Source organism: Palaemon carinicauda, chromosome 18 (genome assembly GCF_036898095.1).
Source record: "Palaemon carinicauda isolate YSFRI2023 chromosome 18, ASM3689809v2, whole genome shotgun sequence".
Lineage (NCBI taxonomy): Eukaryota > Metazoa > Arthropoda > Malacostraca > Decapoda > Palaemonidae > Palaemon > Palaemon carinicauda.
The window spans coordinates 64,263,953-64,276,266 of NC_090742.1; the positions used below are offsets into that span (position 1 = coordinate 64,263,953).

The 12,314-nt window shown below is 41.2% G+C and overlaps 1 protein-coding gene across 3 annotated transcripts in view; it reads right to left on the reverse strand.

The window, feature by feature from the left end:
• Positions 1–2,492: 2,492 nt before the first annotated feature.
• TrpRS (Tryptophanyl-tRNA synthetase) overlaps positions 2,493–12,314 on the reverse strand; it is a 37,159-nt gene continuing 27,337 nt past the window's right edge. For all 3 annotated transcript variants that reach the window (XM_068392464.1, XM_068392466.1, XM_068392465.1), the window contains 4 exons: positions 6,325–6,517; positions 4,582–4,755; positions 4,218–4,412; positions 2,493–2,626 (listed from right to left, as the gene is read on the reverse strand). In XM_068392464.1, coding sequence (XP_068248565.1) covers positions 2,516–2,626; positions 4,218–4,412; positions 4,582–4,755; positions 6,325–6,517 — 673 coding nt within the window. In that variant the 3' untranslated portion in view covers positions 2,493–2,515. The remainder of the gene's footprint in view (positions 2,627–4,217; positions 4,413–4,581; positions 4,756–6,324; positions 6,518–12,314) is intronic.

A 12,314-nucleotide genomic window follows, 5' to 3' on the forward strand; every position in this document is an offset into this window, starting at 1 on the left:
TACTGGACAATGCCCCTGCTCACCCTCCTGGCCTCGAGGACATCATTCATCCTGAATTCTCCTTCATCAAGGTTCCGTGAATTTTGGAAGGGGCATTTTGACATCGTTCAATGCCTGAAGATGATTGACAAAGCTTGGAATGAGGTTTCATGGCGCACCTTGAATTCCTCATGGAAGAAACTGTGGCCAGCTGTTGTGGGCAGAACGAGACTTCGAAGGTTTCGATCCCTCAACCGAAGACGAGGCCGTTCATGATCCTGCCCCTGAGGGTGATGTTGAGGAAATAATTTCAATCGGGAGGTCCATGGGGCTTGTTGTCGATGAGGCTGACGTCCATAACCTTATCGAGCACCACAGGGAGGAGCTTACGACTGAAGACTTAAGGTTGGAGGCAATGCAGTTGACAATCATTCAAGAGCACAGCTCTAGTGGTGGCGAGGACGGGGGGGAGACTGAAGAAACGACATCGGCAGAAATAAGGGAAGCTATCGGTTGGTATGAAAACCCCGAGTTTCATTGAAAAAAAAACACCCAGAAAAACTTCACACAGGTCGTTTTATGGAGTGTTTTAATGGCAAGTGTGAGTCATTTTAGAAATATGTTGAGGAATCTTCAGAAACAGGCTTCTTTGAATAGATATTTCTCCAAAAGAGAAGTGTCAGCAAGCAAAGATGATAATAGTGATTCTTTTGAAAAAGCTAAATAAGAGTGATTTTTTAAGTTCTAAAAAAAAAAAAAAATAAAAATAATAAAAAAAGCATTTTTAATTTTAAGTGTTTAATAGTAAGAATAAATTTATCAAGTGTACATAACATAATTAGCATTGATACATTTTTATATCTACCGTCTCCTCCCCCCACTACCAGCTCAAGTCACATCACTCCAAAGGTAATTAAATATAATTTTTCCTTTACAGTACAGTATATAATTTTTATTTATCCTGTAATGTCATTTAATTATATACTGTACAGTACATGTATATTATATATAAGTACTGTATACTATTTTGCTACGTACTAATTTTCAATTTTTTTACCTGGGGTTTTGCACGCATTAGCTATTCTGTTGTCCGCCTTACGACATTTCCACCATACGATACCAACTCCGGAATGGATTAATGTTGTATGGCGGGGGCCTACTGTAAGTCTAACTCCAAGGAGGTAAATGTGAACTCTTGGGCTGACCTGTAACCAACCTAAAAGAGTTAATGGAGTCATGATATTAATCAAGTCTCCAACTCCCAAGACAATATATCCCCTAGATGCTAATGTATCGAAACAGAAATAAAGCCAAAAGAAAGTTTCTTTCACCAAAGCCAGCCAACGTGGAACAAGTCTGTCTTCAACCACGGCTGATATTAAAGTGAAGATGGTACAAGTGAATGGGGGGTTGCTTCTCCCCGTCACCATTGGGTGACAACCGTCCGGTTGTTGACATCTTGTTCAAAGTTTTTATAGCCGTATGGCAGTTTGCGCTGATTTCTCCAACGTAAAGAAGGAAAGACTGTATTGTGTTGGAACAAATTTGTTATTGCTTTACTAACCCTAGTCCTTTAGTTAAACTTCACACCTCAGTCCTGACCTGAAGGTCATAATTGAAGCATCTTAAATAGGAGTTAGTGGCAGTAGTCGCCCACTCACACCCTCTGCAATTAAATACTTCGATAATAATTTCAATGGCCGTTCCAGATCTGTTGAAATAATGCTGCTAGTTTGTTTATTGGGTTGTTTGACTAGCCAGACAGTACAAAATTGGATCCATCTCTAGTTGAGGCTAATTTTCACTTTGCATACAGATACACCAAATAGTTTGGCCTATCATTTTCACATTCTTTTCTTCCCTCATACACCTGACAACACCAAGATAACGACAAAATTCTTCTTCACTTTGTTAATTATTGCACTGTAATTATTCACTGGATACTTTCCTCTTGGCAAGGGTAGTAGTAGAGAGATTTTTTAGCTATAGGAAGCAACTCTTCTAGGACACTCCAAAATCTTGTTCTCTAGTTTTGGGTAGCTCCATAGCCTGTGTCATTGTCTTCCACTGTCTTGGGGTAGAGTTCTTTTGCTTGAGGGTGCACTTGGGCACAGTATGCTATCTAGTTTCTCTTCCTCTTGTTATTTTGATGTTTCTATATGAAAGTTTTATTTCAATATTGTTATTGTTCTTAAACTTTTGTACAGTAGTTTATATCTTTATTTCCTTTCCTTACTGGGCTATTTTCCCTGTTGGAGCCTGGGCTTATGGCATCCTGCTTTTCCAACTAAAGTTGTAGCTTAGCTTATAATTATAAATCCAAATTGAAGAAAAAAGCTTTCCAAGCTTGTTATAGTAAAATATCACAGGGAATAATTTTATAAGGATTTGAAAATATTTGATTGAGAATTTATAAAATAAAACCTTTTCAAATATTGGTTAACTATACTAGAACTTTTATAATACAGCTATTGAAGAAAAATATGAAGGACCAGAAAAATGAAAGCACTAGGAACCATATACATGTACTGTAATTTCATGGCTTTACAACGAAATTCAACGCCCTTGGAGTCATGAAATACTTCACATCATCTGCCGTTACTGCCTTTCGCCGTTCTTGATGGTCTCCTATCATTTTCTGTAGGATCTGTAAAGAAAAAATACAAAGATAAAAAATTTTTACTACTAGGTAACATACCATAATTATATATGACCGATATGTAAAAAAATTTTCCCTCAACTGATTTCTTTCATTCAAAATTCTTTTGAAAACAAATTTATACATTAAAAGTTGTAAATTGGAAATATTCTATAAAATAGAATATGTATGTTAGTTTTAAAGGTGACTGTCAGTTTTAAATTTACAATCTTTTCATGTTTGAATGAAAAAATTGGTCAATACAAAAAATAGTAGCCATTATTCTCCAAGAGAGAGCACCCCTATTAGCTGGTAACCCGAAGCCTAGCAACGACTAAAGACAAAGAACCAAAAGGAAGAGCTCTCATACGAGTCTTCCTTGGAAGTTAGTAACCTGATAGTCCAGCCACAGCTAAATCCACAGGGTGAAGCGGGAAGGAGGCAGAAGGCAGGTAAACAGCCCTTGAGTGGGCTAACCATAAAGGGAGCAGATGATGCTTCTACTATTCCAGGTGTCAGTGAGGAGTCCATGAAGGACGCAAGGGTACCAAATCCAGGCGGAACGGTAACCTGCTTAGTAGGACCCTGACCTCAATCCAACCTAGGCAGTGATGCGCTCATCCAGATGTTCCAAGAGGAATACTTCTTCAAGCAACCCAAGGGCTTCTCCAAGGTACCCATTAGTAAGGTTTCCTCTTCAGGAGTCTACGTCAATCTCAGATCCAAAGTCAACAACATGAATTAGGGCCTGGTCCACTAGGTCTCAATTTCTGAAACTTCTAACTGCTAAAATTGGAATATCAGGACTAATGAGTTCCTTGCTGCGTAAATACTCAGCAGGTCCTGCGATCTTAGAAAATCTTTCACCCATATAGAAAGGAGGAATATAGCCTTGACTGTTAGGTGTTATGCCTCAGACTACGAATTCAGAGCAGAATTGATCCCTCCAAAAAAATTGGAACAATTTTCAGGGTTACAAGCCCTGATCCAATTAAGAGAACAATCACACTACATCAGCCAACATTTATGATGCCATTTAGGGTTAACTGGGTTAAGTGTTTTAAATGAAAATAAAAGTCATAATAAACTCACTTCAGAAATGACTAGGAAATCTCCCAAACTTTTCCTATAATGACTACCAAACTAAGGGAGATAGGCTCACAACACAAATACCCACTTATCTAAGATATTCACTAAAGTAAGGAGCGATGGACCATCCTAGACCCAATATCACATAACCTCATGTTTTACCAAGCTGATGGTTATGAATGGAGGTTGAGGGTTTATTGTGATAAAGGTACACCATCCATGACTGAGAGGATGGTTCCTTTCTAGGAAGTCATGTATGAAGTCACTCATAGCAGACAACTTTCAGCTACTAAGGTGATGTGGCAAGTTCAAATGAGCCTGAACTTGTAGGTCTCCTCTTTCAAGAGTCTGTGCTTTGCACGTTAATAAACAGGGCTTAGAGCAGGGGAGACAATATTTCTTTGGTAATCATGTATTGGATTCCCTGCCCTATTTTTTCACATGAAAATCTTTGGAGACCATAAACCACTGTAACTTGAAAAAAAAACACCTATATTAGCCAGTAGATTACCTTAATCAACTCTGCTTTTAATTCTCCTGTTAGCATGTCTCCTGAGGAATACTGCTTTCGTATACTTTCTAGCTTTTCGTCATCTTCAAGGAAGAACTGCAAGTACATGAAGGAGACATCAACTTCACAATCTCCTCCCTTTTCTCTGTGTTCTTCAAGAGTATCGCGACCACCAGAGAAAGCATATTTGTTGATCTGAAAGAAAATCACAAGTAACCTTATAGAATGCACTGTACTCGACTTGAAATACTATTTTTTTGCAATTTAGAAGGCTTAATGTTAATTCCAAAATGTCTCTAAAGAATAATCTTCATACAACCATTTGATCCTACAATTATATAACAAACCATTATTAGATATGCACCTTCTTCTTAACTTGATTTGCTGTATCTGTCAGGAATATAGATGAATTTTCATCAGAGGCACTCATCTTACTGCAAGCTCCCTGCAGCGCTGGGAAGAATGTGGAGTGTAGCAAAGCTGGTTTCTGGAAGCCCAATCTTGGCGCTACATCTCGAGTCATGCGGAAATATGGATCCTGTGTCGAAGATAGTGGAATGGAATTAATGAGGTTTAAACTATTTTTACATTTAGAAAAAATCAAATTGCATCAGTAACTGAATAAATAAATTCCTAAATATGATGAAGAAATAGATGACATTTAAAAAGGATTACTGAAGATGGCATCAACATAATGTTTCTCTCAGAGTAGGTAGCCTCACCAGTTCACTGTAGGTACAATAGCGTTTTTCGCAGCCCCCAACGTGACTCGGTTACACCCACTTACATCCATTCCCATTTTTTTTTTTCTTACATTTTTTTCAAACTCCAGTGACACTAAGGGTTTTCCCTTAATGCTCAATGGAATCCCCAGCTCTGGCACCAGGGCATAAGACCCAAATTCCATTATATAGGTTAGGCACTCGTTAACAACAGATTATTTATAATTGTTCAATTAATATTCAAATGGCACTAAGCAACACATTTTTAGTCCAGATAAAAAGTTCATCTTGTAACATGTAAATAAGGAAATAAGAAAAAACTACAAGAGAAGTTTAAGACCAATAATAACATTAAAATAAATCTTTCATACATAAACAATAAAAACTGAAAATAAGAGAATAAAAACTTTAAAACAACAAGAGGAAGAGAAAAAAGATAGAATAGTGTGCCTGAGTGTACCCTTAAGCAAGAGATCTCTAACCCAAGAGAGTAGAAAACCATGGTACAGAGGCTATGGTACTATCCAAGACTAGAGAACAATGGTTTAATTTTGTAGTGTCCTTCTCCTACAAGAGCTGCTTAACATAGCTAAAGTCTTTCTTCTACCCTTAGAGGAAAGTACCCACTGAACAATTACAGTGCAGAAGTTAACCCCTTGAAAGAAAAAGAACTGTTTTGGCAATTTCAGTGTTGTCAGGTGCATGAAGAAAGAGAATGTGTAAAGAATAGGCCAGACTATTCTGTGTATTTGTAAGCAAAGATGAAATGAGCCGTAACCAGATAGAGGGATCCAATGTAGTACTGTCTGTGCAATCAAAGGACCCAATAACTCTAGCGGCCTTCTTCTACTTAAAGATCTAAAATAAACACCTAAATCAAGTAAAAAATACTGACTTGGAATTAAATTGTCAAGACACATCTATAGTACTGAACCTACCTCTTTTGCCATTGGCTATTAACCCTTTTATCCCCAAAGGACGTACTGGTACGTTTCACAAAAGCCATCCCTTTACCCCCATGGACGTACCGGTACGTCCTTGCAAAAAAATGCTATAAATTTTTTTTTTTTCATATTTTTGATAATTTTTTTTTTAGAAAATTCAGGCATTTTTCAAGAGAATGAGACCAACCTGACCTCTCTATGACAAAAATTAAGCCTGTTAGAGCAATTTAAAAAAAAAAATACTGCAAAATGTGCTGGGAAAAAAATAACCCCCTGGGGGTTAAGGGTTGGAAATTTCCAAATAGCCTGGGGGTAAAAGGGTTAATCAAAAAATTATTTCTCCTTAAAACTAAATTATCTTTCTCTACTGGGTACATAATATACAATATAATATACTGGATACATGATATTCTACCAACTAAACAGCACTAAAAATAATACCTGATCAATGGCGCATGGAATCAAACAGGGAATGTCCTTTTTACCGCCAAATATGAATGGAAAACTTGATGAGAAACTTGGAGCAGCTTGAATGGCAGGGAACATGATCTTGCCAATATTTGATGACTCATCAAATCCAAATATTCCTTTAACCTGATTAAAGGTTACATGCTTCTGAACTTTCAACACATTCCTGTCAACATAAAAAGAATCAATAAATTAAAAATACTATAGGATGGTTGGCTCTATAAAAGATGACAGTAAACTTGCATCTGATCCATGGTTTATGGCCATGCTTGTACAGGAATTATTTTCTACCTTAACCCTTTTACCCCCAAAGGACGTACTGGTGCGTTTTACAAAAGCCATCCCTTTACCCCCATGGACGTACCGGTACGTCCTTGCAAAAAAATGCTATAAAATTTTTTTTTTCAGATTTTTGATAATTTTTTGAGAAAATTCAGGCATTTTCCAAGAGAATGAGACCGACCTGACCTCTCTATGACAAAAATTAAGGCTGTTAGAGCAATTTAAAAAAAATATACTGCAAAATGTGCTGGGAAAAAAATAACCCCTTGGGGGTTAAGGGTTGGAAATTTCCAAATACCCCGGGGGTAAAAGGGTTAAAAGAGTATGATTTCTAGAATTCTGCTTTTAGAATTTATAATGAGGTGGTGGTAGTTACTGGTGGGTGGTGGGTAAGTCCCTCACACCATAAAGTCCAATGAGCAGCCTATTTGACCTCAACTTTGAACTTAAGGGGTGATTGAGGCTGGAATAATAACTTGAAGGACTTGGGTTTGTATACTGTCATCATCAGTCATTACTAGTACACTGTAGGACAAAGGCATCAGGCATAACCTTTCACTCCTGTCTGTTTATAGTCTTTCTATGCCAGTCTACACTCGCAAAGTTTCTTAGTTTGTCAATCCATCGTCTTCTCTTCCTTGCCCCGCTTATTTTGCAATCTCTAGGAACCCATTCTGTTGTTCTTAATGTCCATCTATTATATCATTCTCATTATGTATCCTGTCCATGTCCATTTCTTTTTCTCACACATTGATAGATATCCGCTAATTTAGCTTGTTCTCGTATCAGTGTCGCCCTTTTTCTGTCTCTTAGTGTTACTGTATTCCAATCATTATTCTTTCCATAGCTTAAGTTCTAAGGCTTTAGTAGGTAGTAGGTTGGCCAGGGCACCAACCGCCCGTTGAGATACTACCACTAGAGAGTTATTGGATCGTTTGACTGGCCAGACAGTAATGCATTGGATCCCCCTCTCTGGTTACAGCTTATTTTTTCGTTGCCTACACATACACCGAATAGTCTGGCATATTCTTTACAGATTCTCCTGTCCTTATACACCTAACAACACTGAGATTACCAAACAATTCTTATTCGCCCAAGGGTCAACTACTGTACTATAATTGTTCAGTGGCTACTTTCCTCTTGGTAAGGGTAGAAGAGACTCTCTAACTATGGTAAGCAGCTCTTCTAGGAGAAGGACACTCCAAAATCAAACCATTGTTTTCTAGTCTTGGGTAGTGCCATAGCCTCTGTACCATGGTCTTCCACTGTCTTGGGTTAGAATTCTCTTGCTTGAGGGTACACTCGGACACACTATTCTATCTAATTTCTCTGCTTTTTGTTTAGTTAAAGTTTTTATAGTTTGTATAGGAAATATTTATTTTAATGTTATTACTGTTCTTAAAAAAATGTTATTTTCCTTAGTAAAATAAATTTTTGAATATACTTACCCGATGATCATATAGCTGCATCCCTGCTGCCCGACAGAAAAAATCTACGGGCGGAATACGCCAGCGATCGCTATACAGGTGGGGGTGTACATCAACAGCGCCATCTGTCAAGTAGGTACTCAAGTACTCGATGTCAACATAGAACCAATTTTCTCCTCTGTCCCACTGGTTCTCTATTGGGGAGGAAGGGTGGGTCCTTTAATTTATGATCATCGGGTAAGTATATTCAAAAATTTATTTTACTAAGGAAAATAACATTTTTCAATATCAAACTTACCCGATGATCATATAGCTGATTCACACCCAGGGGGGTGGGTAGAGACCAGCATTACAAGTTGACATTATGAGCTAAGTATTCCGTATTTCATTTTAGCAGTTATTCAAAATAACAAGCATAAAATAAATAAGTACCTGGTAAGGAAGACGACTTGAACAATTACTCTGCCTTTTTAAGTACGTCTTCCTTACTGAGCCTCGCGATCCTCAAAGGATGCTGAGCGACTCCTAGGAGCTGAAGTATGAAGGGTTGCAACCCATACTAAAGGTCCTCATCAAAACCTCTAATCTAGGCGCTTCTCAAGAAATGATTTTGACCACCCGCCAAATCAAGTAGGATGCGAAAGGCTTCTTAGCCTTCCGGACAACCCAAAAATATTTCAAGAGAAAGATTAAAAAGGTTCTGGAATTAGGGAATTGTAGTGGTGGAGCCCCCACCACTACTGCACTCGTTGCTACGAATGGTCCCAGAGTGTAGCAGTTCTCGTAAAGAGACTGGACATTCTTAAGATAAAAGACGCGACCACTGATTTGCTTTTCCAATAGGTTGCGTCGAATATATTTTGCAGAGATCTATTAGTTTAAAGGCCACGGAAGTTGTGACAGCTCTAACTTCGTGTGTCCTTACCTTCAGCCAAGCTTGGTCTTCCTCATTCAGAAGGGAATGAGCTTCTCGTATTAACAGTCTGATAAAATAGGAAAAAGAATTCTCTGACATAGGCAAAGATGGATTCTTAACTGAACACCATAAAGCTTCAGACGGGCCTCGTAAAGGTTTTAAAATAGAACTTAAGAGCTCTTACAGGACATAATACTCTTTCTAGTTCATTTCCAACCATACGATAAGTTTGGAATATCGAACGATATTGGTCAAGGCCGAGAAGGCAGCTCGTGTTTGGCTAGAAAACCAAGATGTAGAACATGTAGCCGTTTCGGATGAGAATCCGATGTTCTTGCTGAAGGCATGAATCTCACTGACTCTTTTAGCTGTGGTTAAGCATATCAGGCAAAGAGTCTTAAAGGTGAGATCTTTCAGGGAGGCTGATTGAAGTGGTTCAAACCTGTCTGACATAAGGAATCTTAGAACCACGTCTAAATTCCAACCAGGTGTAACCAAACGACGCTCCTTCGTGGTCTCAAAAGACTTAAGGAGGTCCTGTAGATCTTTATTGTTGGAAAGATCTAAGCCTCTGTGACGGAAGACTGATGCCAACATGCTTCTGTAACCCTTGATAGTGGGAGCTGAAAGAGATCGCTCTTTCCTCAGATATAAGAGGAAGTCAGCTATTTGAGTTACAGAGGTACTGGTCGAGGATATGGATACTGACTTGCACCAGTTTCGGAAGATTTCCCACTTCGATTGGTAGACTCTAAGGGTGGATGTTCTCCTTGCTCTAGCAATCGCTCTGGTTGCCTCCTTCGAAAAACCTCTAGTTCTCGAGAGTCTTTCGATATTCTGAAGGCAGTCAGACGAAGAGCGTGGAGGCCTTGGAGTACCTTCTTTACGCGTGGCAGACGTAGCAGGTCCACCCTTAGGGGAAGTGTTCTGGGAACGTCTACTAGCCATCGAAGTACCTCGGTAAGTTATTCTCTCGCGGGCCAGAGGGAAGCAACTAGAGTCAACTTTGTCCCTTCGTGAGAGGCGAACTTCTGCAGTACCTTGTTGACAATCTAGAACGGAGGGAATGCATATAGATCTAGATGAGACCAATCTAGTAGAAAGGCATCTATAAGAACTACTGCTGGGTCCGGAATAGGTGAGCAAAGTATTAAGAGCCTCTTGGACATCGAGATTGCGAAGAGATCTATGGTTGGCTGGCCCCAGGTGACCCAAAGTCTCTTGCATACATCCTTGTGGAGGGTCCAATGTGTTGGAATTATTGTCCCTTCCTACTGAGACAATCTGCTAAGACATTCAAGTTGCCTTGGATGAAACTCGTTACTAGTGAAAAGTCTAGACCTGTTGAACAGGAGAGGAGGTCACTTGCGAACTCGTACCATGTCAGAGAGTAGGTCCCTCCCTGCTAGGAGATGTACATCAAAGCACGGAGTTGACCGTGTTCACCTCCACCACTTTGCCTTGAAGGAGAGACCTGAAGCTTTTCCAGGTCAGACGTACTGCCAGAAGCTTCTTGCAGTTGAAATGCATTGTCCTTTGACTCGAGTTTCATAATCCCGAGCATTCCCTACCGCCTAAGGACGCACCCCAGCCTACGTCCGATGCGTCTGAGAAGAGAACGTAGTTGGGAGTCTGAACAGTCAGGGGAAGACCCTTTCAAAGGTTGATAAAGTCCTTTCATCAAGTCAGACCAGACTATCTTTCCGGAAACCGGGATCGAGACCGCTTCTAGCGTCTTGTCCTTTTCCAGTGAAGAGCTAGATGATACCGAAGAGGACGGAGGTGTAGTCTTCCAAGAGACACCAATTGAACCACGGATGACAGTGTCCTAACCAGACTCATCCACAGCCTGACAGGGCCGTGTTCCTTCTTCAGCATCTTCTGGATGGATAGCATGGCTGGGGGATGATCGTCTTGTTCAGCCATGTCCCCATCAGAGGGTTCCTCATCCGAAACTGATGAGGAAACGGCAACGGAGTGGGCAACGTCTGACTCGCTGAATTCGGTCGCACTGGTGGATGCGTGACGGAGCCGGACACAAGATCATGGTACTGCTGCACAGTCTGTGAACTGTCAACCATGGGGACGCGAGGAAGTACAGCGACAACCCGAAACTGTCTAGACTGTCTGGGTTGTGCAGACAACCCCCTACCGGGTTGCTGAGGTTGCCGCACTGCGTCACAACAAGTCACCTCTGCTGGTTGTTGAACGTCTTCCTAGTGACACACTGAACGTCCACAACCACCTCCGAGAGTTGCTTAACGTCAACGTGCGACTGGCAACCCACACTGGGTCGCACCGGTGGAGGAACCATCTCAACTGGCGGACGTGAGTAGGATACCTCAGCGTCAACAGGGCGTACAACCAACCGGTAGGAAGGTTGTTGGCTAGAAGGTTCTTCTCCGTAAAAAATCCTCTAACAAGGACTAAGCTTGGACTGCATGTCTTGCAACAAAGCCCATTAGGGTCTATGGGAGCAGGTGTGGCAACAGACGGGATTAGCGACTGAAGCGGAACCATTTACCATCCCTGGAAGCATGTTATGCTTTAATTAAAGTCCATAGGAGGCTAAGCAGCTTAAGGCTCCTCTCCAAATGACAGAGTCCTCAAGGGAATATCAGAAGGAGGGAGAACAGCACTTTCTCATCTACAGGAACCATGTCCGAGAAAAGCTAGGTTATCTCAGTGAGGGTTTCACTGGTGCATAAGCAGCAGACCAGAAGGCAACGTTATGTAAATGCTTGACAGTCTGTGAACTGTCAACCACAACAGGAGCGTAAGGACATACAGCACTGGTGCATAGTAGCAGACCAGAAGGCAACGTCATGTAACTGCTTGACAGTCTGTGAGCTGGCAACAACCAAAGCTGTGTGGGGAAGCCTCAACTCCTGACTGACTAGTCTGCTGCGGGCGAGTGGCGGTAACCACAGTGGGTTGCGGAGGCTGACACACCGTGTCAAAACACGGCAGCTTGTGGTAGCTCACACACGGCAATGGAGTGCTCCGTGTGTCTGTGGGAGTCAGCATGCGTCTGGCAGGGTCGACTGCGCATGGGTGGAGGAGCTCTCACAACAAGAGTGTGGGAGCAGGCAGCCATGCTGGGCGCACAACCGTGGCAGGCTGTAGGCCAACGGGTGCATCGTCAACCTTCTCCGCAGTCGGAGTGTGGGAGCTGGCAACAACAAAAGCGGAGTGCTGGTGCGTGGGAGGGACTGCCGTGGGTTGCGGAGCATGCCGCATTGCGTCAAAACACGGCAGCTTTACAGCACCTTCCCACTGCTGATGCGGTAGCTCACGCATGTCAACGGAGGGTGCAGCATGAACATGCGTCTGGCAGG